Source organism: Pelmatolapia mariae, linkage group LG6 (assembly GCF_036321145.2).
Source record: "Pelmatolapia mariae isolate MD_Pm_ZW linkage group LG6, Pm_UMD_F_2, whole genome shotgun sequence".
In the NCBI taxonomy this organism is placed as follows: Eukaryota; Metazoa; Chordata; class Actinopteri; order Cichliformes; family Cichlidae; genus Pelmatolapia; species Pelmatolapia mariae.
Window position 1 is genome coordinate 16162022 of NC_086232.1, and position 27455 is coordinate 16189476.

At 41.6% G+C, this 27455-nt stretch overlaps 1 protein-coding gene across 7 annotated transcripts in view; it reads right to left on the reverse strand.

The window, feature by feature from the left end:
• Positions 1-413: 413 nt before the first annotated feature.
• Positions 414-27455, reverse strand: part of trim2a (tripartite motif containing 2a) — a 34662-nt gene continuing 7620 nt past the window's right edge. For 5 of the 7 annotated variants that reach the window (XM_063475964.1, XM_063475961.1, XM_063475965.1 and 2 more), the window contains 11 exons: positions 14254-14432; positions 12164-12401; positions 11492-11643; positions 11210-11390; positions 7706-8429; positions 6641-6744; positions 6356-6523; positions 5715-5883; positions 4721-4791; positions 3915-4055; positions 414-1853 (listed from right to left, as the gene is read on the reverse strand). In XM_063475964.1, coding sequence (XP_063332034.1) covers positions 1701-1853; positions 3915-4055; positions 4721-4791; positions 5715-5883; positions 6356-6523; positions 6641-6744; positions 7706-8429; positions 11210-11390; positions 11492-11643; positions 12164-12401; positions 14254-14387 — 2235 coding nt within the window. In that variant the 5' untranslated portion in view covers positions 14388-14432 and the 3' untranslated portion in view covers positions 414-1700. Of the gene's footprint in view, positions 1854-3914; positions 4056-4720; positions 4792-5714; positions 5884-6355; positions 6524-6640; positions 6745-7705; positions 8430-11209; positions 11391-11491; positions 11644-12163; positions 12402-14253; positions 14433-17491; positions 17952-24123; positions 24315-27455 lie in introns of those variants that run through there. The other 2 variants (XM_063475963.1, XM_063475960.1) reach the window with 2 other exon arrangements.

Sequence of the window (27455 nt, forward strand, 5' to 3'; positions counted from 1 at the left end):
TCTCTCAATCCTGATTTACCAATACACAAACTAACAGTATTCGGATTATGTACGAGTGCTTATGAAGGCAGCATTGGGGAGGAGCACTGTTTTTTAACTTCCGCTTAAAGCTTTATAGCGCCCCCTGTCGTCTGATGAAATAAAAGGCAAAAGCAGACAGCCCTGAGCAACAAGAACCTTCTATGGTCAGAAATATCCACACCCTGGCTTTCCTTGGGCGGTTCCTCTAAAAGGGGCGTTTGCTGAGTAGATTTAAAGGCTTTATCTGCAGCCAAAGACTAAAAACTGTTTGGGGCCATAAGATTAAAGTGATGTGCAAACATTTTTGAAATTACTAGTGTTATTGTTTATTTATCATATCTATCTAAATTCAGCTTATTGCAGCACATATATTACACACAAAAGCACTATCATTCATTTCTATGGGCACTTTAATTCCATTTGGCATTACAAATATAAACAGGACAATGGAAAACAAACAATTTACAAGATCGTGTAGAAAATCGATGACCCGATTCTGGATAACAAATAATGACAGTTGTGTGCTTGAAGACAAACAAGGCTTTCTAATAGGAACACAGTGCATTATCACTTAACGTACACCTCGACTGCCAAACTTTCTATTGCTGATTGTGAAGGTAGACAAATTATGTGTTGCTAAAACACAATCTGTTAGTCACTCTATAGATTTATCTGAAGTTATAAGAGCACATGGAGGAGTGAAGGTGATCGCAGTTCTGCACCTCTACTTTCAGCGTGATGAAGAAACCTTTCAATCGAAACTTAATAGGATGCATCCTGCCGAGTTCATTCCAAGTATTTAGCTTTTCATTCAAATTCTGCAACTCGAGGGGTCTGCACACGATCACAGCAGAAATGTTAAGAGGCATCATACACAGCAGAAGCATATCAGGTGGCTTATGTTTGGTATCCTTAATTCATACAGTCACACTTGTCAGCATACTGTTTTGTTTTGTTTTTTTAATTCAAAGTGATGACACAGCTCACTGAAGAGCTTTCACATTCAAATAGAAGTGAAACAGCGTCTCTGTTAGAAGGTATTCAGCTGGAAACGGTTTCATACGCACAGTTTAAGGTGTTTGAGTAAAAACCGCATGCACAAAGACATCTTAATCATGCTCTTAAATACCCTGCTATACCTACAGTGGGTGGAACACTTTTATAGTGAAGAGGCAAAATGTAAAAACCCTTGAGAGCATTTAGCAGGAAGCTGCAGTCACTGCTGCTATAGATGGAATTTCATTATTTCTCAGGTGACTAAGGTACCTTTTACTTTAATTATGACTTTACTTAATACAGCCAGTGATTTGAGGAACAAGTGCAAAAGTATTTATTTATTTATTTCCAGTTTCTGCCATGTGGCAGTTCAAAGCTCTACCATGTGGACCGCGTTAAAGCCTTTTCAAATACTCCACATTAAGATGGAAGGTGAACGAGGTCTCAAGTGAGCACCAATCAGCAGCAGCCATTCATGTAGGTCAGAGGTCATCTCGCTTCCCTCGCACCACTAATAAAGTCTCTCGTGTTAGTTTGGGGAGGGAGAAAGGTCAAACAGATGGCACAATGACAGCAAGATTCAAGAGTGAACAGGTGAGGGGGGAAGTGCAAAAAACTTCCAGTTGCTCCGTACTACTGCGTGTTTGTACATATGTACACTGTACAGGCTTTGTGTCGAGTGGCTACTGCAGGTAGCGGTAGACTTTGAAGCAGTGGTTGCCAGAATCGGCGACCACGACGTGTCCGTCTGAAGTGAGCGCCAGTCCCTGCGGGCCGTAGAGGGGGTCCGCTGATGTGTTGATGTAAGAGAGGAATGAACCGCTGCCATCAAACACCTAAGAGAGAGAGAGAGAGAAATATCATCACTGCTGGAAATCAGTGTTTCCTTCATTTGGCTTTTTGTGGAAAATACAACACACATAGCTATAAAGTTTAAAAAAAAAAAAAAAAAAAAAAAAAGAAGAAGAAAAAAAAAAAAAAAAGAATGATTTCATGAATATGGATGATGTATAGTGACCAAAATAGTTTTTAGGAAGTGACAATTGTTGCCTTCTATTGTTTTAACCCTTCTGAGACCCAAGCTTTGTATGGGATAGATGTGATGCAAGAGTGAAATGCAAGATGCAGAAAAGCCAAATGGAAGATCTCCATATAAGGACACAGGGTCTCAGGAGGTTCAAACACATGTATTTTAGACACCAGCGTGCAGTGATCAGGCCTAATATTATGCCTAATATTGTGTCGGTCCCCTTTGTACTCTCAAAACAAGTCTGACCTGCCGAGCCATCCCATATGGAAAAGAAATAGTAAAAACTTATATGATTTACTCATGAAAGTGGCCACTTTCTCATTACTTTCATATATTTTTTTAGTAAGTATCCAAAACATACAAGTTTCATTATATAATTTTTCAAGGGATCTTATATGTGTTTTCACTCTTGTATGCTTTTCATACAAGTTTCACACAAGACAGATACAAACTTTATAAGATTTATATATATATCTTTTCCATATGGGATAGACTCCATTACACCCCTGAAGGTGTGCTGTGGATTCTGGCACCAAGATATGAGCAACAGATCATGTAAGTCGTGAGGTGAGGCATCGATATATTGGACTTCTTTGCACATCCCACAGGTGCTCGATTGAGATCTGTGGAATTTGGAGGTCAAGTGAACACCTTTGAACTCTTCAATGTGCACCTCAAACCCTCCCCAAACCATTTTTGCTTTGCTAAAAGAAACCACATTGATCTGTGAATGCAGTTTCCATGAAAATGTTTACGTGGTCTGCAACAATGCTTAGGTAGGTTGTACGTGTCAAAGTAACATCCACATGGATATCAGGACACAAGGTTTCCCAGCAGAACATTGTCCAGAGCATCACACTGCCTCAGCCAGCTTGAATTCTTCCCAGAGTGCATCTTGGTGCCAGTTGTTCCTCAGGTAAGTGATACGAACCCGGCCATCCATATGAGGTAAAAGAAAACCTGATTCAGACCAGATCATTGCTTTGGGGTCCAGCCCAGTGTTGGTGTTGGGGGTCAGCATGGGCAGCCTGACTGATCTGCAGTTATGCAGCCTCATACACAATAAACTGGTGCACAGTGTTTTCTGACACCTTTCTGTCAGAACCAGGGTGAACGTTTTCAGAACTTCAGTAGTTCGTCTGTTGCAGGGGTCCCCAATCTCAGTCCACGAGGGCCGGTGTCCCTGCAGATTTTAGATGTGTCCTTGATCCATCACAGCTGATTTAAATGGATAAATTACCTTCTCAACATGTCTTGAAGTTCTCCAGAGGCCTGGTAATGAGCTAATCATGTGATTCAGGTGTGTTGACCCAGGGTGAGATCTAAAACCTGCAGGGACACCGGCCCTCGTGGACTGGGATTGGGGACCCCTGGTCTGTTGGATCGGACCTCACAAGCCAGCCTTCGCTCCTCACATGCATCAGTGAGCCTTGGCCGCCCATGAGCCTGTCGCTGGTTCACCACTGTTCCCTCCTTGGACCACTTTTAAAGGATACCGGCCACTGCAGACGGGGAACACCCCACAAGAGCTGCGGTTTTGGAAACCCAGTCGTCTAGTCATCAAAATTTGTCTCCTTATCAAACTCACTTAAATCCTTACACTAGCCCATTTTCCTTCTAATAGATTAACTTTCAGAACGCTTCCTCCCTAATATAGCCCGCTAACAGTTGCCATGATAAAGAGATAATCAGTGTTATTCACTTCACCTGTCAGTGCTCATAATGTTATACCTGATCAGTGTATAAATATACTATTAATGGTGTTTTGGTAACATTTCACAAGCCATTATGAGGCAATATTGTAATGTTGGATGCCAGTTTGTATTAACTGATTCTTCAAGGAGTAGAAATGATTCATTCTGCGTACCTGTATCCTGCTGTTGCCCCAGTCGGCTACTATGATGTTTCCATTGACGTCCACCGCCACTCCTGTGGGGGCGTTGAACTGGCCATTGCCTTCACCATTGGAGCCAAATTTCAGCAAGAATTCTCCTTCTGTATTGAACACCTGCAGTGTGGTTTCAGAGAAGCAACAGCAGAGAGAGAACACTTCTTTAAAAACATAAAAATAAATGAAAAAAAATGCACTGTTCTAAGTGTAGTTAGTGAAATACACATGTACTACATCACTTCATCCTCCCTGCAGAGCTGTTCATTTAAAAAGTTCCACGTCACTGTTATGTCACTCTGAGAAGCTATCAGTGAACATCTGATGACTTCTGCCTCTAGGGGCAAAAACCAGTTAGCCTGAGGCTTCCGGTGCAACCAGCAGATATTCACATAACAGAACGCTGATATCCAGACCAGGACTCACTGTTGTGTGCATCAGGCCTGGTTTACAGTCTGATAAATGCAGTGAGATACATTTAAATAAGAAGCAGATGCTGATGGATTTGAGACCGTATTCTTAGCCGATGGTTTCCTCTTTGCACAGACCGTCTACTCGGACATGATTGGTCAATACTACACTGACTATAAATGGACTCCGAACTTGTTGGAATGTCATAAAATCCTCGTCCACATGACAAATTTCCCACCCTCGACTGATGAATGTGACAATAGCCTTTTAATGTGAATGATACGAGTAGAAAACACGTTTTGAATCACGTTTTGGTGGCAGCTGCTAACATCTGTATTCCTGTAACACACAGACTGCTCTGGAAGTTCACTTGCCTTGACTGAGTGGTTGTGGAAATCTGTCACAATGATCTCGTTGTTGCTGTTGACAGCAGCAAAGTGAGGGCCTGGATTAGAGAGAAATATGAAGAAGATTTCAGATATCATCTGTACAGTTTTGCTTGACTGCGACAAAACAAAAACTCAGAAAACTCCTACATGACAGATAGAATAGAATTCAACTTTATTTTCATTGCACATGTCACAAGTACATATTTGTGGAGGACATGCAGCTTCAAAAACAAATTCAGCAACAGATAAAAATAAAAGTACACTGATTTTTAATGCTTTAATGTTAGAGCATGACCAAAATATTGGTCAATAAAGTTGGATTGGAAAATATTGATATATCAGTCAGGCAATTGGCCATTTTCTGATATATTGCTATCAACATTTATAATAGCCATAAATCCAACTTTAAAAAGTAAAGAAGACAGAAGCACCCTTTAATCATGCTTTGAGTGTTGCTGTTGCACAGTTTATCCACCAGAGGGCACTCTGCAACTTCCCTGTTAGCCACAAGCAACCAGCTGATTTGAGGAGAGTCAGGCAACATTTTTTAAAACAATAAAACAAAATTATTTTAAACTGAATTGCCATATAATCATAGTAACAACTCAAATAACTACACGTAATAAATCTTAGGGAAATCTGTTTATGTTTCATGTGAAAAGAAAAAGCTATCAGACGACATATTAGACAAAATATCGGTATCAGTGTCAGTCTTAAAACTCCTATATCTGTCGCTCAGATTAAGTGTATGACAAAAGACAAACATACGACCAACTCATAGCATGATTAACGAGACCCCATGCTGTTTTAGGGACACTTTTGTTTATAATAATGAACGAATGTGATGGACTAAAGTTGCTTTTTCCATATTAATGACCCTCATGAGGTCAGTGCAGCTCCTCTTCATTCAGCATGCAGGTTGGAGAAAGACTGAATTGTGTTATATTGGAGCAGTGCAACATATTACCATTGAGTGTACCTGCAAACTGCCTGTCACCGTTGCCACGGTTACCAAACTTGGTGACCAGCTTGCCGTTGACCTGGAAGATGAAGACGCAGCAGGACTTGTTGTCCACCACGATGATGTGGCCGTTTCTGTCCACCGACACGCCTTTAGGACCCATCAGCTTCCCCGAGCCGATCTTGTTCTGGAGAGATTTTATTTCACGAAGCCACGCGTGAGGAAATGAGTACTTACAATCACAAAAATACAAGTAATGGTCAGTATTACTGTTTGCATTAACACATAAAACCCCCGAAGCTGTCTTCTATGTGTTTGCACATAGACTGAGAGCACACCCTAAGTCCTATTAGGGTGATCCCACTCAGGAAACCAGTGTTTTTAATCTGAAAATCTGCACTCATTTAACAGAAGATAAGCAGGCTGAAAAGGGGAAGTCAAAACCTGCATGAGTGAGTCTCTTAACGCGTGAGAAATTTGCAAATGAGGTGTGAGAAAGTGTAACCATCTGAATCGAGGACAAAAATCAGTGTGACCTTCTGCACAGCTGCAGTGGCACTGGCATTTATTGCCGGAGCCCACCCGGGAACATGCCGACTATTGCCGTTCTGAGGAAAAATCTACTGAAGGACCCAGTCCCAGAGATAAATAAAACTCACCTTAAACTTGCCCTCGCTCGAAAAGATGCTGACCCATTTGTTGTCATAGTCCGCGATGATGATGTCGCCGTTGGGGTGCACGGCCACACCTGTCGGCCGCTGCAGCTGACCCGGAGTCCTGCCCCGGATGCCGAAACGACTTCTGAACTGGCCATCGTTGGAGAAAATCTGGATTTAGTTAAAAAAATAAAATGAAATAAAATAAAACACTATGTTAAATATTAGATAGTTTTCATATATTATCTCAGAGAGCAGGCGCGGATGCTTCAGGGAATTCGTTCTCACCTGCACACACTGGTTGTTGCTGTCTGCTATCAGCACCTTCCCCTGAGAGGAGGCAGCCACTCCCTGCAGGTTTGTGAACTCCCCTTTGTTTCTTCCCTTTGTGCCTGTGAGACACGAAACATGACCACGTTCACCATGATGATGATGATGACACGTACGTTTTCTACATGTAAAGTCTATTGGTTACATAGTTAAGGTAACCTGATGCTCAATTTTCACTCCAGCAGTAATAAGCTCTCTGTTGTGTATACATTTATACTTCACATAACCGTGAAACAGACGTCTCCAAACCATATTTACTAGTATTATCTTACTTACATTGTTTTTTTTGGTCTGTTTTTGGGTAGAAAAAGTAACAATTTCAAATGGACAGCTGTTTATTGAACCTGCTACCATTTTTTTTTATTAAATATTATTTTAATACAAGTATTAGTTATTACTTCTTGCTACGATTCGTGATCGTTTTTGTGGGGAAAACGACAAAAACGATCACACTGATGATGCAGACGTCACAAAAACTGAAGCATGTGACATGTCAGGGTTAAAATCATATGAACACAAGACTGAAAATCCTCATGTTCAAGAAGCCGAACTAATCATAATTATAGAGCTTTTGTCACTTTTTAAATTGCTCGTAAATACTGATTTGTTAATCAGCTGAATTGAATTTTCCCTAGTGCACGGATTCCCAAATTGTGGGTCACAGCCCCCGATAGGCCGTGAAGATACTGCAGGTGGGCTACAATAATAAAAGAGGATAATGGGTAATGGGAGGGCTTAGTTTGGGATATTGCTCATTACTCTCACCTAAATTTACCTCTCCTGTATTGAAGTTTGTGTCTCAGTGGCAGGTGGGTCACACATTCGCCTTAACACTTTGAACATGACTGGGTAGCATTAGCAATTTATAGCCAGCAGCCTGTGCTGTTTATGCATTTTGAATAAACTTTTCTTTTTCTCACTGATAGCTCCTCACAGCGCAGACTACACTTTACATCCTCCTTTGCGGTTTAAAGAAAGTGCTAAGGTTTGATGTTCAGCCCTTCGGCTGGGAGCCAGTCTTACCGATTCTGAAGATAAGGTCGTCCTCAATGGGATTCTCTTTCCTCCTCCCTGTGCTGTACATACTGGCCGGCCTCTTGATGGCCTTCTGCTTGACGTGTCCGCTGCCCGGAGACTTGAGCCTCTTCTTAACGCCGTCTGAAGTCGGTGACACGTCAATGGATTTGGTGGCCTTTATCTTAAAGGGGCTCCCTTTGATGTGTTGGTCATATAAGCGCAGAGATAAAGTACACGCGCCCTCTTTAGGAGCTGTGAACAGGTACTCATAAGTGCCGTTCTTGTTGTCGAGCACGTCTCCGTCACACTTGCTGCCGTCAGGCGAAAACATTTCAGCGGCGATGACTGCGTTGCCCATCTTGCACAGCTCTCCATCTTTGTCCTTAGTAGTGATGGTGATGGAGGTGGGCACGCCTACCACACAATGCCGCAGCCCCTCGCCTGTCGCCACAGTCTCGGAGGCCACGGCGTTGGTGGTCACAATAGTGCCCAGGTTGTGGATGGACTTTTTTAGTCCTTCCGTTTCCACGAGGAAGTCCAGCTGGTTGTTCTCTCCGGGCTGCAGCGGAAGCTCCTGGCTGGCCAGCTCGACGAGACGCTCGCCCATCTGCTTCTTCACCAGCAGCACCTCGGCCTCGGTGCCCTGGCTCAAGGCCTGCTCCGTGAAGTTGCAGCTACTGGTGATGCCCTCTTGGCCCTGCAGCAGGGTGTCCAGCTGGGCTTGGAGCACCTACACATGGATGCATCAGGGGGCAGCAGAGAGACACTGAGCTTAGATAATTTTGAAAGCTGCATAAAGTGTTATTATTTTTCTTGCAGTCATTCTGTTGATTACATTATACTAACGAAAAGAATATTAGCTTTGCCTTTCTGTCCGTTTTTAATATCAGATCAGGTTATTAGTACTTGGCAATCCTCAGCTTGGGATCAAATATATGGTATTAATTAAGCATTACAGGGATGTTAGTTTATTAAGCTGCTGGTAAATCTCAGAATATAATGCAATAAAAATGTGATTTCTTACATTACCTCATTTTAATTTGTAAATTAGTCACTTTACTACGACCACACTGCTGTTCTTTAATTGCAATCTTCTTTCAGGCACTCTGATAATTAAATAAGGGCTGCTTTGATTGTAATGCTGGATATTCAAAGATATGCCTCCCATGTGGAAGCTGCCACAGCTTTGCTGGTTTCCTTCAGCTTTTTTCAAACCCACCACAAAAAAAGTAATTGGGACTCAAAAAGCTTACCACCACTTGCTTGTACAGGTGGTAGAAGCAAACGTGCAGAAAACTGTAGGTATCTGATAACCAGATATAAAACACCTTCATGCAGAAATGATCTTTTCACTGCAACTGAACTGCAGATAATATGGGTTCATGCAAATTCATGCAAAAAAAGAGAAAAAAACTAAAGTGTGAGTGTGTCTAAATGACATGTGTCTAAATGCAGGTGTTTAAACTGGTCTGGTTACCTGGTAACTGAGGATAAGAAACTGATCAAATATCCAGAATTAATCAAATCTTTTAAGTCATCCTATTATCTCATTCTACAGACGAACCCCCCTGTGCAATAATACGTTAACCTAAGCCACATTTAACCTTTAATAACCAGCTTTACTAACTAGTTGCTACTGTCGGTGTTTACTAAGAGCGCTGTGACAAGCTGAACTCGGGTTTTTGCGGCTGACCCTGCTGCTGCTGTACTCTTGTAGTTCTCAAGGCGAAAAACAAAAAGTGATTTACTAACATGCTCGACACGCACTTTCCTGCGCCGATGTTTAACGCTGCAAAACGAAACCAAAAACAAAAACAAAAAGCAGCATATCTTATTTTTTGCGCTTGATACTGAAGCGAACAGACTGCGCATGTGTTTAGAAATCAGCGCAACTTCTGTAAATCCCCCGTGAAACCGAGCACACCTGTGAGCGCTGTATGGGGGATTGCGCTCACACGTTAAGTTAATCTGGCGCTAAAAATGTGCGACATTACCGCAGGCTGCACTCGTTAAAGCACCGAGACAAACTCACCGGCGTCCGGCCGTCATCACACTCCTCTTCTACTCCCAGAGACGCCATAGCGTCCAGTGTTTCTCCCACACAGCTCATCCGCGCAGTAAAACTAAGACTCTTTGTAACATTGTAGGACGAGAAATTAACGGTGAAGTGACAAAGTGTTTGTCCGGGCCGGACTGTAGTTCCTCCCCACGGGCGGCACGCCCAAATCAAGAGCGCACGCGGGACACCGGCTTCATGTAGCAGGAGCAGCAGCACAGCTTCCCCGTGGGCTGCAGTGTTGTGACCGATCATCAGCCACTCAGTTGTAAATCATTAGCTGTGCCCATGTGATGCAGCTCCCTGAGGGAGTCAGCAGGCTTTTAACCCAACCGGCTGATTGGCTCATGGGTCAATGCGGCGCACCAGCCCCCGCTCCCCGGCACCTCCTTCCTGTGGAGGGGCAGTCTGTGCCATGCTGCAAATTTATTTTACTTTCTATCGGATAGATACCAAATACAGGACCAGTCTGGCCGATACCAATACTGATATCGATACTTTTAACTCATTTAGACAGTTTATGCCGGGGAAGCATGACTCATCATACATTTGCGATTCCGAACAATTTTAATGACCACTAAATCACATGATTTTTACTTTGTACAATACTTCCTTAACACAACCAAATACACCTTTTAGCTTTTCATTCATATTTTGAAACAGTTTTTATTATCATTATTATTATTCTTGTTGTGGTCTCTAAAGCACTTTGGGTCACCTTCTGTTGTTTAAATGTGCTGCATAAACTAAATAAACTCTACATTCAACACAAAAAGCTTATCACATTCAGCCATTTTTTAAAAATACAATTCATCTTTAAGGTATATTTTTTCTCTTTCCAATAGAATTATTTATTTTAACACAACACAATTATGTGTGCTGAATATATATTTTTGAATATTTGTATATAGTCTGGAGGTAATCAGACTGCTAAAGTAACAACTGTGATGAACACTTTGGTGTGGCATCAGTCGTGACTGGCACATTACTTTCACCACGACATGATCTGCATAGTTATTCTCTGGCTCACTGAAAGGCAGTGACAGTGGGCTCTGTCTATGTCTACCTTCATTTGGCAACGAAGTCACATGACCACAGGACAACAACAAACACGGTGAAGCAAAATGTGCCTGCATGAGAGGAGCAGTGTTTGCACCGACATGTCTGCTGTCTGATAAACGAGAATAATCTACTGATCTTACAGGAGAGAAAAAAACAGACGCATCAATCCTCTCATGTCAGTATTGGGCCAGTAAGAATACCAGTGTTGGTATTGATATTATCTATATTATTTGGATAGCCCTGACCTGTTGAAGAACCCGTGACAGGTGAAAAGATTACTTTAGTCTGTGCTCCAAAATCTCCAGATCAGGCTCATTTAAGTGTTTCACATTTGTTCTGTTTGGTTGTTACATTTTAGCCAAAGTCCCAGCTGTGCTTCACTCTGCACTCACCTTCTGCTTGAGGCCATAGTTGACCTCCAGCTCCATGAGTAGAACGCTCTTGCGGACATTGAGGGTCTTCTGCAGCTCATCGAAGGTCGCGTGGATGTCGTCCTCGATGGCGCTCTTCTGATTGGTCAGCTGCTGAAGAATCTCTGACAGCGTCTGCAGGGCTGAGTCGATCTCTGGTAACCTGAAGGCAGTCGAGTAAAATGTCAAGGTCGTGTGACAGAGCTGGAAAATCATCACTGCAGTGCAATATGACAGTATTTACATAATAATATTGCTGCCTACCTCTTCTTGACAGCATCTAGCTGGTGGTGCAATGAAGCCTTGTGCTGTTCCACTACGTCTTTAAGAGGCACGGTCGGGTGCTCTCCGTGTTCGCCGCTCGTGCACTCCTGACACATGGCTGTCTCACACGGAGGACAGTAAAACTCCATCACCTACAAATCAGGAAAAAGCAGGGATCTGAATTTAAAATAGGCCCGAGTCATAGACCCATTTATCCACATTAATGCTGAGGATATAAACCATCCTGCATGTTTACACACTCCTTTAATGTCTCCATCTCACATCTGCCAACTCTGCATCTCCAGACTCAGGAGTCCTGTCCTATTTCCTGCTTTCGTTGGGGACACTGCTCTGCTGTGTCACTTTATCAGTCTACTGCACAAACTCTTGCCCATCAATAAATAATATTCTTTGCTTTAAAATTATCTCGACCTCTTGAATCACGGCACCGTCAGCTGGTTTGATATTCTGCTCCACGCTGAAATACCCAGACAGATGTGGAAGAGACTGCTATGAAATTATTGTGTACAGGCATGACCGCCGCTCAGATTATGAAACATAATGACTTGGTGATCTCCTGACTTCACCCTCAGCTCCACTCTGAACATCTATATCCCTAACTAAATGTTAAAGCTGACTTTGCTGTCAGGTGTCAGTGTGAGGAGCTCTTACGCTGCCTCCATGGTTTGGGCAGGAGAGTAGCTGGCCTGTAGCCACAGTGGTGATGTTGTTGAGAGCGGCGGCCTCTTGGCTGCAGCTGCCCGGCGCCCGCTGCAGCACGTCCATCAGGTTGGTGATGAAGAAGTTATTCTGCAACGCCGCCACACCCTTCTCCGGCAGGATTGAGGTCTGGCGGCACACAGGGCACGACAGTGTGAGGCTGTGGGCCGGGATATAATTCTGCAGGCACCTGCAGGAGGATGACAGGTGTATTAAAAAGGTTGTAGTTTTAAGATATGTTGCTTTATCGCCTGACATAAAAAAAAACCTCTTAAAGCTTTCATCTAGCAGTCCATTAACAGCTTATTTGTCCTTCAAGTAAAAGAAGAACAGCAGGTCAAAATCCTGTCTTTGAGACCATCTAGTGGTTGGAACGATTATACTGACAGTGATTTGCAGCAGCACTTATCAACGACATCTGTGCAATGTAGTGTATTCAAATGCAATGACCGTGCCATAAATCCTGTCATTGTGAAGCTTTTAATGTGCACTTTATGACACTGATGCCATGTCAGAGAAGGTGTTGATTAAGCTGCAGCAGAGTTATAAGAAGCACCCGTAATGTGGCACTGCCATGTTACCTAATTATCTCTCATAATGTGTGTTAGAGGAGATAAAAAAAAGAAAGACAAATCATTAATTCATCCGATTCTTAACTATTTATTCATCTCAGGGATTTCCCGGTAGTCACTGGTCAAGAGGCAGGATGCAATGTGAACCAATCACAAACTCAAAAGAAAAAGAATAAATAAATAAAATCTCTTTCATTAATCACTAAGGAAAATGTGATTGGCATAAAATATGTATATACTGAGATTCCATTAAATGTAGTGTTTTATCTTATACTAGTCAAATTACTTAAAGTCAGTATATATATTTATATTTTTAATGCAGTAACACCTGCACTAGTAAACAGGCACAGTTAGAAACTACACAGAGGCTACAGTGCTACTCACTGCGCTGCCCTGCCACCATAAAAACGCCTGCTTCCTGCTCACTACCACAATGAGTATGTAACTTTATCCAAAGTTATATAAAAAATACAATAATAAATAAAGCACAAGAAAAAAACATGGCAGAGAATACTTTAAAATCCTGCCACGCACACAAAACTAGTCTACCAAAAAAAAAAAAGAAAAAAAAAAGCCACAACTACAATTGTTTTTAACAAATTAGTTTGAAACTGTGTTTGCAGTCAGAAAGACACAAATGCAGGCAAACTTTACCAAAAACATGACCTCCTTGGTGAATATAATCATCATTGTGTTATACGAAACTTGTTGGCTCACATCCCTCTCCACATCAGTACTTAATAAATCCAGTCCAACTATTGTTTATGCATTTAGCTGCTGTGCTTTTCATTCAGCTCATCTTAATTCTCCTTTATTGAACTACATTTACTGATATTGTCAATGACACATATATGTTGTCCATTGTGCAGCAGTCTTATTTTTACATGAAATAAATAAGCTTGAGTTAAATAAAAAAAAGTGTTTTGTCACAGCTTGTCTAGCCTCCAACAGACTCTTTGTCGGTTTGCTGAGAACGTAATAAACAGTGACCCAAAGATGATCATCAAATCACATGTAAATATAGTACATGACAGCTCATATCAGCTTTAATCTAGTCAAACAAAGGTAAGTGGTGGAGCTGAATATTTTAATGTTCATCCCAGCGTCTATGTGTGAAACACAGTAGCTACACCCCACAGAAAGAGTTAGAAACGACTGTAAATTGTTCAGTTTAGCTGCACACTGATGCTCCAGAAACAACCAGAGCAAAGAGACAGGCGCACACCGTGAACAGTTCGTCTTTTGTGTCGGAAACAAAGGCTGCCTAACAGCGAGGATGACACCAACACACCAGAGTCGACAGCAGCAATGCAGACCTGTGTCTCCTAAAATAACGCACAAGTTTACAGCAATGAGATATTCATTAAAAAATCTGTTATTATTATTATTACTGCGCCGTTATAGGCTGCATCATGTGTCTGAAATCATAAAACAGTACAACACTTACAGCACTTTGGAAACTCCACTCACCGCTCACAGAAGGTGTGCAGGCAGGGCAGGACTTTGGGGTTCTCGTAGCGGTCCAGACATATGCTGCAGATCAAGAACTGCTTGTCAATTTGGCGGACGACAGGACTGGGGATAGTGGAGCCTTCACTGGCCATCCTAAAGCTCTGGCATAGAAGTCCCTCTTCCTCTTACCCTGCACCCTGTGGAGCGACACAGAGGGAGAACAAAACCGGTGAGGACGTAAACACAGTGGCATCACATAGGATCAAACGCACAATGAAGATCTTGTGGTGGTGAGCGGGACTCTGTGGGGCTGCAGAGATCAGAGTTTGAGGCCGAAGGCAAAGACAAAGTACTTCCATCCTTCCACAGAGGAAATGCAAAACTACACAAAGAGACATGAATTAGTGCCTGTGACCAGGCAACTGCAAACAGCCACTCAATAAACAGGACATGAAGATAAAACCATGTTTTTGTTTTTTAAAAAAGCACAATATATATATATTTTTTAAATTTATTTATTTTTAAATTGACTTTACCACATTTGTAATATTTTTATGCATATTTAAAATAAGCAGACCGACAATAACACTGACCTTGTGTGATGAGTTGCCGGATTTATGGCAACAGCTAGATGTGTAAAATATATATATATTTATATTTTTGGGCTTTTGATCCTGCAAGTGATGTAATGTTTGCAGTTTCACCAAACCATGAGCTGGATAAATATCAAGGCAAAACAGTGCATGTGGCGTTTCCTTTTGATGTTGCTTAACTTAAATAGCTTTAAGGCAAATCCCGTTCTGCACAGACGCTGTCATTTATATATGTCAGATGCAGTATGTCTGCTCCACATAACATAGATTTCATAAATGTCATTATGAAGATCTTTAATGTGCCTCCACAAAATCACGATCGAGTGCGGCACACATCCTAATTACTCTCACTGAGTTATATGCAGATTTTACATGGGAAAAGACCTCGCTTACATCAGATTAGTGCTCGATATTTGAAGATTACCGGAGTGCTGATATCGTTAAAAATACTCTGATTGAGGGGTGTCAAACATCGGGCCCGGGAACCAAAAACAACCTGGCAAAGTTTCCAATCAGGTCCACTGGACAGCTTTGGAAAATGTGAAGGAAGGCATAGATTTTCAAAACGCCTTCAAAGCTTATGTCTTCTATGTTGTGAGATGTGATGATTCATGTGCTGAGGTGTTTTTTTCTGTTCTCAAACTGATCTCCCTGTTGAAGCTCAGTCTGGGGGGAGTTTTTTTTTCCTCCTTGTCTTTCCTCATGTTGTCCCTTTCCCATTGTTATACCTCTCTGACCTGTCTTCCCCATTGTGATGTTTGTGTAATGTATGTATGGTCGGAAGGGTAAGATGGCGCTGGCACGGCTGGCAGCCTTAACCCAATTTCTCTCGGGATGAATAAAGTATTATCAATCAATCAATCAATCAATCAATCAATCAATCAATCAAGGACTTTTTAATGTATTTTTGGGAGTTTTACAGCTTTTTCTTTTCATAAAGTCTTCCCTCATTTCCATTCATAATACACCAAAGTAAAAGGAGAAACAATTCAGTGACAGAACCTGCCACTTTTGTCTTTCTGGGTTCTGGGTTATTTTAATATATTAATCGTTTTTATATAGTACTTTAAAAAAATTTAGAAAGACATTTTCTGTGAAAAAAGTTGCTCTTTTTTAAATTACAGGTCAGCCTGGGAAGTGAGCTACAAGAAATTTTACAGTTTACAGATTTATTTCTTACATTTTAAGCCCAAAGAGTCACGAAGACAGATTTCTTTCATTTAATAGAGCAGTATTTCTCTGTTATGCACTGTGAAAATTGCACTCCTTTTTGTAATACTAAGATATTTCAGTTAAACATCTTTACACTGACAGAAAGGGGAGCTTCATTGGTCTGGCCCACTCAAGACTAATGTGGGCAGAAAGTGGCCCACAGTATAAAATGAGTTTGGCATCCAAGCTCTAATCAGTGCACGGTGTTAGAAAATAAATGCTCTCTATAATATAACACATATTTATCCTGTGACCCCTGTAGTGGGTCTCAACCCTTATGTTGGTAACCGCTGCAGTAGAAGAGCAGCACCTGAGCCGGAGATGTGTTTGTCATGAAAAGGCTCTTTAAGCACTAAATATTTGATGATGTGAAGTGAAAGCAAGGCACTCTGCGTTCAGCACACATTAGTCAAACTGCCAAGACAGCCGAGCAAAACTATTTCCAACTCGGCCCTCTGCTTTATCCCAGACAGCTTCTCCTGGCATCGTTTCGTCCCTGCGATATTCCTGTTACATTATCCGGCAGCTAACTTAGACACGGAAAGTGTGTCAGTGCTTTTATTGTCTCTTCACATTCAAGTTGGCCACAGAAACAGGCCACCTCTGCTGCTGGGAGGAAACCCCGAGGGACTGCACTCCTTTCTACAGTGCACGCTCTTTCTCCTCATCCCATTTCCGCTTAATCTCTCTCCTTTAGATACACATCTTCTCTCATATTCCTCTCTGGAAGCAGACGTGGGAGCCTGTAATGTTATAAAGAAGCTCTCAGGCAAACCTCTCAGTATGCTAGGTGAATGGAAGCAAGCTCAGTGTTACTGCAACTGAAATAAAAACAGCAATTATTAACTGAGACTCATCACCAAGCTAATCTATCACTAAGCCCATTCTATCACTAAGAGGATGATCTACAGTAATACATATGTTCAGAACATAAATGAAAAGACACAAAGAAAATAAAAGCATCTGACAGTATTCCAGCACAGACGTGCACAAACACAAGAGCTCAGATCTCTCTTAATAACTCACCAGCTCCACAGAGCAGATTAAGCAGATGCTCACAGCATCAAATATGGGACTGCTTTTAAAAAAATAAATAAATATGTAAATCCTGCAGAAAGCCACAGCAGGAAAACAGAAGCAGTGCCGCGCTGACGGTGCACAAGGTCACAGCAGTCCCACAGCGCTTCACTCTTACATAATCAGATCCGCACCAGCTAAGCGGAATAATTCCTGCTGGATTGAGCCGTCATCCCACGCACAGAAGAGGGCGCACATGACAAAAAAAAAGGGGGGGGGGGGGGGCCTCACAGCAGGAATTTATACCAAATCAAAACATCTTCTGTCATAGAAAGACTGTGAGAAACACTCATGCACAACAAAAGTGATTCCAGGGCAACAGCAGCTATTCCAGAGAGTTTCCTATAATCAAAAGCGGATTATTAAAAACTTACAGTGCTGCATTCATGGAACGATCAACAGGCGTCATCCACTCCAGTGCACTTCAAATGAATGAAACACAGACAGCCTTCATCTTCTGAATCGTCCTTCAACTCATACCGGCTCTGACAGGAAATGATGCTTCCCTCCAGGTTACAACAGAGAGCCAAACATGAGACGCCAGAGTGCGTGTGTGTGTGTGTGTGTGTGAGAGAGAGAGAGAGAGAGAGCCAGCCTCCCCGTGTGTATATGGGCGTGCACACACGTGAGCAAAGTTAAGGAGGAGCAGTTCAGCATTGTATTTCAGTTTTCTACATCATGTCCCCCCCTCGCTCCCTGCGTTACTTTCTCTCCTCCCATCACTTGCATTCCCTGCTCGGTCTGTCTCATCCATTCATCTCCCTCCTTCCTCTCTGTCTGAAGTAAATGCTGCTTCACTGCAGCGCGGCGAGCAAGAAAGCGCAGCATCCGGAGCATGTGAGCGAGCACTGGCTGACGCCTGGTTACCTAACAAATGGGAAAAAAGGGACAGCACTTAAGGGTCTCCGTCACAGCCAATAGAGATGAAGCCACAGGGATCTTTCTGCGTGCGGGTGTGCGTGCGTGCAGGCTGCTGACTCACTGTACATGCAGAGACTGAAAATGAGCACAAGGAAAAGTCACACACTGTATATGAAGAGAGGGAGGAGAGATGACAGAGAGTAAACATTGCAGAGAGAAAGGAAGTACGGTGAGACGTGTGCTTCCAATGTGGCACGAGTCAGAGGTCTTATAAACATATGTAGATTTTCCATCATCAGCTGGACACAAGGGACACACTGCCTCTCCAGTTTAAGAGACAGAAATAGAGATAGGTGATAAAACGCTGAGGTGAAATGCATTTTCTGCCTGTTTTTTCTCACTGCACTGCAGCTCTGTCGCAGCTCTTTGGTCACTGCTTTCTGCATACGCAAGAATGGATGACTTAAACAATGACACAAAGCTTTAACCTTCAGACAACCTCAAACACCGACCACTCTGTGGACATCATCTGGGGGGTTTTCCACCAAGAAAACTGGAGGCACTTTGAGTATTTGGTCAGTAAGAGGACAGATTTAAAGGCCTAATGGTGGGTGACTCCAGCAGGTCCGTCACTGTACTCTCTGAAAACTGTTCAGTGGTTAGAGAGTGAGACAGAGAGAAACCACCAGCTTTCCAATTAGTGGATGGCCTGCTCTACCTCCGGTCCATCAGGACCAACACATAGAGCACATTTAGAATCACCAATTAATTCATCTATCAGTCTTGTCTCTGGACTGTGGGAGGAAGCTGGAGTACCTGGACCGATAGCAGTTATTTTGCTTCCTTGGCACTAACAAGTCCGAGGGATACTGTGTTGAATATACATAAAAAAAACTGGCTGCAAGTATGATGTTACATGATACTTGCAGCACCCCCAGCACCCCCCTTCAGTTCTTAAATTTTCTTATTTCAGTTCCACGTCAAACACAGTTGTGTCGATGGAGTTTTTTCACAGAGTTAAGCATGCCTGGCAGCTCCACAGCTGTTCCAGTGATCTCATCTCAGCCTCTGCCAAACTCAGTGAGCTCAATCAATCAGAGGAGTGGGACACAGAACAAGAAAACATAATGCGGGAAAAAGAATGAAATACTGTGTGGGTGCACACCAGTGACAACAATCAGTCTCTAAAGCTTCACCTTAGATTCAACACTATGAAGGATAAGGCCGTGTGATGTTATATGTTCTGTTCTGACTTGCAGCTCAGTGGCACTCGGACCCAAACCTATTCCTTTATTTCTGGCATTAGATTCATTACTAGTATTCATTCATTATCGATACAGAAGTTTATAAAGTTTGGTTGTTTCTGTGTTTAATGTTTTACTCTTTGACTGTACTTAGCTGCTGTATGGATTTGTACTGCTGTCCTTCTTGGCCAGGACACTGTTGTAAAAGAGATTTTTAATCTCAACACTTTATTTTCTACGGGTTACAAAGATACATTTACTAAATCAGTCTTTGGCCGAATGGACAGTATTCTTTATGGCAAATGTTTTGCTGAATTTGGCATAATTTCTATTAAAGAAAATTTTACAATATTACCACACATATCATTTAAAGAAATCCATGCATATAATAATAAAAAGAGTTCTCCACGATCCTAGTAGTGTTTAAAATCTATTCACTGAGTGGTTATAGAGGCTGCCTTCGATTTGGATAATGCAAATTACAGCCAGCGAACATGCCTTAAATAGTTTGCTTTTGCTTCCTTAAAGGCACAGACTGAAATCAAACCTGTCTTTTAAATGTTCAAACTGATGATGTCTTTTTGATGCTCTTAAATGCTCGACTGGATCAACAGTGTTTGTAAACAAAGCAGAAAAATGCAGATATTTTCAGTTATGGTGAGCAGTTTAACAGGTCACATGGTTTACTATTTTTAATAATCCATGTAAATCTCTGCAATGATGCCTTTAAACACACTGTGCAAACTGAAAGACTGCAGCATTACATTGCTAAGATTTAAGGAAGGCAACATCAAGTTACATCAGGCCTGACTTGAAGCCAACACACAGGAGTAAATATGTCAGATAACCTGTTTTAGCTGCTCTAACGTTCACGCCAACACCATTATCCCTCACAAACAAATAGCAGCAAAACGACTCAAACTCAATAACATTTCAAACTTCTACAGGAGAGATTAATAGAGAAAATAAAGTTGTAGTTTTGAACCATTTCCACTCACTCACCATAATGAAGTAGAAACACACACTTGTGTTTACTGCATTTTACTTTATAAGCTGCTTTCTGTGTTACCCTGCCGTCTAACCCACAGTTCTTTCCAGAGCACCGACTCGAGCTGTTTCCACCGCTTCTCTCGGTTTCTAAACACACAAAACGCTGCACAGTGACGACACTGCACAGGCTGACTGATCGCTTTCAAATTGTAAACAACAAGCGTGAAGAAAAGAAAGATGGTTCCTCGATTTTCAGTAAATATGACCACAGTGTTTTTGGTTTGACACACTTCACTTCACTGAGCTATTAATATCATTTTTATGATGGAAAACTTAGTTTGTCAGGTCCAAGAGTCCAGTCACAGGTGGGTTCACTGTTGTGTCGGCTGGTTATGAAATCAACTTGGGGGGAAAAAAGAATCCACAGAGCTACTTTACTTCTCCTCTATCCAAGATCAGTAAATTGAAGTAAATTTGGAGTTCAACACTCGTAAAAAGAAGACACATTTTGAAAGAGGCTGTGTGAATTCAAACTTGGCTAATACTCAGTGTGATGTTAGGTGCAAGATAAGCCACGCACAGTCAGAATATCAAGCACATTTCTCTGCATTACGTACAAGTCAGGAAAAAAAGGAAGCGAGTCCAGCTCTGTCTGATGTGGTTCAGAGGTGGGCCTGCTATCACTTTCCAAGCTTTTATGGTATATGGTAATATACAGAATTGTGCAGGGATTTCACTGAATTCTGGAAATGTTAAATGTGATTTGGGACAGACATCCTCTCTGCTTTTAGTATTAGCCTTCCTTTTTGATAACGCTTTAGTTAGAGCTCAGTCAGGTGACCCTGAACCCTCCCTTAGTTATGCTACAAAAGGTCTGGGCTGCTGAGGGCACTGAGAAGATGCACTGAGTGTTTCTTCTTCACTCTCTTTGTGTTTATGCACAACTCTACATTTAATTATTAGTTATTATTAATATCTGGCTCTCTTCAACAGCATGTCTTTGTCCTTTCTTCGGCCCCTCACCTCAACTGGTCGAAGCACATGGCTGCCCGTCCTTGAGCCTGGTTCTGCTGGAGGTTTCTTCCTGTTAAAAGGGAGTTTTTGTCCTTCCCACTGTCGCCAAAGTGCTTGCCTAATGTGCTTGCCTCACAGGGGATTGCCTAATTGTTGGGGTTTTCTCAGTATTATTGCAGGATCTTTACCTTCAATATAAAGCAGCTTGAGATGACTGTTGTTGTGATTTAATGTAAATTAAATTGAACTGAATTGAACTGAAATGAAAGGTCATCAGGATTCATTTTATGGAAAATCATGAATGTTTCGGTAACTTTTTCCACGCATGTCCTGCAGCTGTGAACTTTTCTAGTCATTACCCAGCAACACTAACTAGTACAAAGTCTCTGTGTTGTGATGTGATTTGAAACAGCACTGAAGCATGCTGTGTGCTGCATATGAGAAAAGGTTTCTTTGGACAATGATTCTCCTGACTTTGTCTGAAGTTCATGTGTGAAAACAGCTTACGTGTGTGAAGACTTCCAGCCATTCAACCCTATTATATAAAAGTACCAAAACAAAGGTCACTGGTCTTGCTCGAGTTATTTGAAGCAAACGATCTAAAGCCCTTTTCATTACAGATCGACTCAGCACGGCTCGACGCAATTTTTACGATTTTCCATTAAGTGGTATTATCTGGTCCCAGGTACTTTTTTAGTATCTACTCGGTCGAGACTCCAGGATGCTTCTTCACATCCAGCTAGCAGTGGGGATTCCCAGACAGATATGAAATGGTGTTACTCGTCAACTCAGGTGACCCTGATGGCTCACATGTGACCTCAACAGCTATACTTTATGTAAAAAATACCACCAGATTCAATAAGTTGTGGAGGTAAATAAGAAAATAACATTTTCCCATCACTTCAAGCCCTCATGTTTTTATGAGCAAAGCTACTTGCCTCCCAGCAAATATAAAGTGTTTTTATGTTCTCTGTTTTTTCTGAAGTACACTGACGACATTTTGCCATTAATGTAAAAGACACTGAGTTTATGAGCAAAAATGCACCATGCTAAGGCTTCACATTTACTGCACAAGCATGACAGTGATGTGTGAGTACAGAAAAGGCTGTCCTTGCTTGTCTGTCTGCCATCCATCCATTCTGGGGACATGTGGGATGACTTTAAATTTCAAAGAGACATTTAAATGCTGGCTCATTAAAGTCAAACAAGCACAAAAAAAAAAAAGACCTGGCAGGTTGGACTGACTGCAGAATGACATCATCCCATTTATCATGGCCTGCATGACCATAATGACTACTTATAGTAAAGTGACAAATGGCCTCCCACTTAGCTGCCTGGCAACTGTCTTCATTATGCCTGAAATCACTATGATCACATTCAGGAGCAGACAACATGGACAAAGACTAAGCTGACTGTGCTGCCTATAAAGTTTGAACTCCACGTTTGATTATTATACCTTTTACTGTTTATGTGTTCAACTTTGTTCCCTCTCTTCCACTTATTGTATTTTAAGCTATATTTGCATGCAAAGCCTGGAGGCTCACTGCCTGCTCCGTTTCAGAGGAATTTGGGGCTTTCCGTGCTTTTAATGCTAAAAAGGGTGACATAAGCCCCACCCCGATTATGAAAACTCTCTCATGTTTTCACCCATAATCTAAAGCATCCACTGGGGGCAGGATGATGAGAGATTACAGAGGCAAACGCACGTCTTCAGGGTGAATGTCCTCTTATCCAGTTCCACATCCACCAACACCACCCTTGGAAATTTTCAAGGACCGGCAACAAATTTGAAAACACAGATGGTTAAAGTTTCTAAACCTTCTGTTTGGGCAGATTAAAGACATTTTTCAGCGTGGGCAAAGTGTCATTTGGAGATTTGTGGATTAATCCTTTTGAGAATTAAGTTTAAGTTTGTTTTTTGGCTGATCCAACTTGGATTATTTTAAGAAAACGGATTCTGAATAAAGAAGCAAACTCCGTGTCACTGCGTCACTGGGCTGTATATCTGCCAACCACGCACTCTGGGGGCACGAGATAAGACAATGCTCTGTGTGTCAGAGTGTGCGTGCTAACGGCTGACCTCGAATAAGGCTTACAGATGTGGAAGGGTACGGCCGCTACAAACTGTCCATGGTGCACATCTGTCAGGCAGAGCTAAGTGACGCTTGACTCAATGTGCAGACAAAACACTCTCCCTCAGTGAATGAGTGACAAGACAAAAGAGAAAGCTGGTTTTTGGTTTGGTTGATCTTTAATCCTCGGAGTTTGTACTGATCACACTTTGTACTTTCAGTAAAATGCGTTTGTAAATTTGCAAGATATGATTTTTTTTGTGAGAATACAAGTTCACATTCACTGATATTGTGTAAAGTATAAAAACATGTGGTAAGCCCTTTGTTTCCTTGGCTGTTAGTTACACATCTGAGACCTCTGTGAAAAACTTGGAGTTTCTTGAATAACCTTAACTTCCTCCTCGGCAAAGAGTACAATGTAAACATGTCGCACCTGCAGCTTCTAAAGTCAAATGAGCATCAGCCAGTGAGCATCGTAAACAGGAAGCAGCAGGAAATGAACAGATGTGCCATTACAGCACGTCTGCCCAAAGTAAATAACAGGTATTTCTCCACGTGAACACCTGAGACCACAAGACGTGCACAGCAGGAACCTGTATTTCTTGTATCAGCAGATTTCCAGTGTAACAGCCTTAAGTTACAGAAGCATCTTTTTAATCACCTCTTTCCTGTTACAGATGCCAAACAACTTTTCAGTGCTGTGCGCTGGACTGTTCGAACACAGCGCTGTTATAGCTTCTGCCTTTAATTAATCATAAATCTTTCCTTCCTCTTGTTACCCGCTCTTTCCAGCCCTCCTACCCACATTCAAAACATCCCACTTACTTCAACTCCATGGCTGCTCTCCTCTTCTGTCCTCTCTCTTCACTGAGGTGGAGAACAAACTCTGGTAACCTAATTCTCCACATGTATGATATGCTGTATTATGTCCAGGAGGCAGTGACAAGAAGGCATGTGAGAGGCCTGAGCTGCTACAATAATCCAAACAGACTGACAGGAGGCCAACGGGTGAGCGGAGACGGAGGGGGGAGGACGGTACAGTGGTGTAGAGGAAAACAACAGACCAATCACAGGAGCTAGGGAGGCTGAAGAAGGCTGGGCTTAAAGCCTGTGCTGCTCTTTAACCCCCGGTGAGGGCAGAAGCTCAACTAGCATGGAGCAGAGACAGATAAGGAGTGACAGAGGACGGGGCAGCTGACAGAAACAGACACAATCAAATGTGCCAGCAGTGGCCAAAGGATTTCATGATTTTCAGAGTCCAAATGCTGTCCCAGGTGCAAAAGATTATAAGAAAACTCCCTAAATGACACAAAAGTAATTAAAGCTAGTAATTTTTACATTAAGATGTTAGTGTGAAGGCACAGGACACCACTCCAACCTTTTTATGAGGAGTTTTATCCTGATTTGAGATAAAGGTGCTACAAGTTGTACTCGAGCTCTGCTTCTCCTCCAACGCAGCTGGTATGACATCATACTTTTAGTGAATAACTATTAAAGCAAAAATGTCTGCACAGAGTAGTTTAACTAGATAAACTCAGAGTTAAAACATACTGCAGGTACATCCAAAACTCGTTGATCCAAAAGTTAAAGAGCAACAGCCAACCAAAGTCATAGTAATTGAAACAAGATGGTCCCAGAAAGCCATAATAACTGTAACAGTCCTCTAAGTGATGACCACAGTGCAATCATATGCTGAACACTACGGTTCAAAGAGCAGAAATGCAGTTATTAATCAGCAGTGCGTTGGTATCTGTTTGCCTCCAGATGAGGCAAAGCTGGAAGATAAGTTCAACATGAAGCAGACGTTATGTGTGCGGTCATTCCTCCAGAGAAAAAAACCAGTTCAGCGAACTAACTAAAACCTCCAAAATGACCATGAAATTCATGCTCACGGATGTAAACTTCCGACCACAGCTGTAAATATGAGGCTCTAAAATTCCTTTTCAGCTTTCCATTCAGCACCATGAATCTTAATATGCGGGCTTTTTTTTTTTAGTATAAACAGCTCAACTGTGTTTTAGTGTGATCTTACTGATTGTTTTTGTTTCACGTTTCCAAAAACACGATAATAAAATGAGCATCCTGTTCTGACGCTTGCAGCCAAGAGGGCAGCCTTCCTCTTATTGTTTGCACATCTTTCACGTTTATACCTTGGCAGAGAAACATTAGCTGTTCCACCATAACAAAAAAAAATCACTCATGATGCGTTATCGGGCTGTATACACCCACACCCACACTTTCCTACAGACAGGAAGACACTCTCACATAACACAGACATGTAGCTCCCCCCAGAGTGGTTCCTATTTCTTGAAAGCTTTAATCTTATTGGCAGGCAAAAACAAATGTTTGTGGTAATTATCCAAATGCATTTGCTCCCCCCCCCGACTCCCACTTAAATGGATTACTTAAGCATAGAAAATGACGTTATACAGTAACAGGAGCACTGTGATTCAATCCTCTTTCAGATTTATATCACTGTGTCACACAGAGTAACAGGAAACCACCAGCTGAATATGTGAAAGAAGAAGAAGAAATGCGATGTAACTGCTGTTCTTTTAATTTGTAATGGCTCGTTGCATTGCATGCTAAATCTAACAAACGAGTTCCTTGAGACATACTTCAGTATTTTCTCCTAAATACTGACTAAATACTGTTTACTCAACCTGAACAATAAAGAAAAGAAAATTGAAAGAACAATTTAAGATGATTATTACTTGCTATGAATAACCCATTTTGATTGATTAATGTTTTGTCTTCATTGCTCTCCAGAAAGGTAAATAAATTTAAAACTGCTAATTAGTTTAAGCAGACCATCTCTAAGCTCACGTGTTTATTTTGGTTATTAGGCTGGTTCAGGTTCCTCTTACATTGCAGTCTCCTCCCTTCCTTTCAACCTCCACTCACATCTTGCATCAGGTGACCTCAATAGGTCACATGACAGGGTGGGGGACTGTCCATTACTTGATAAGAAAGACGTATGATGTCATCACTATTGTACTGTATCCTGTATTGTGACTGACAATACCCTTGACCCAATATATATATATATATATATATATATATATATATATATATATATATATATATATATATATATATATATATATATATATATATATATATATATGTTTGCAGCCTTAATGCTCATAATGGTACAAATGCCTCTCTGTGCAAATATGTTCAAAGCTAGTAAGTGAAAGGTTTTCACATGCACATATAACTACAATATGTGTTGCCTTAACTTGTAGTATTACATCAGAGCTCCTCATTATTTGGAGATGACCAAAAGATGATGTCAACTCTTGCATGCTGGATCAGAAATAGATCAGAAGGATTTTTATGACTGATACAGATATCGATATTTGGCGATTTAAAAATTCCATATGTATGGAATCTGGAGAACCTGTTTATAACACATAAACAGATTCTCCTATCATTCGGTACGTGTAATTATTTATTTACTCATTCCCACTCCGCTTGAATCTGCTCGGATTAGCTGTTAGTTGTTGTGTGCGGAAAATTGCAGAGTGCCCCCTGGTGGACACACCATGCAACATCAGCACTAATAATAGGTTCACCAACACATCATGCACATAATCTATAATGTGTTTGTTTGCCCTTTCAAAAACAATGTCACTCAGAAGTCCTTCGTTCTCCTGTTGATTTGCAGTCACAGAAATGATTCAGATACACTCAGAGCTACTACAGAGTAAAGAGTGACTAAGCTGGTTGTTCTAGCTTAATCACTTAGCTTTAACCACACAGACTCTGAGCTCTGGCAGAGCTCAGAGCGCTGGGTCCATTGATCCTGAGGGGTGACAATGTCACAGTGCAACAGTGCAGAACAGCAAGCCTTCAGGGGTTTTAGTCACTGTACGAGAAAAACATCAATACTAACACCACCAGACGACATGTAATGGAAAAATATGTCAGTCGATATCGGGGTAATTTGCTGATTGATACTGTAACAAAGCTACATTTGCCTTAATGAGTATCTATGTTGCAAATGATCTTAAAATTTTCTATATATTTATGGCTAAACAGATGTTTTGTCATGTAACTTGCTTAGGTTTGTGCTACTTTATTGCTTATTCATAGTTTTTTTCTCTCACATGTATTCTCATATTCAAACTTTGTATATTTAAAAAAATAAGTAA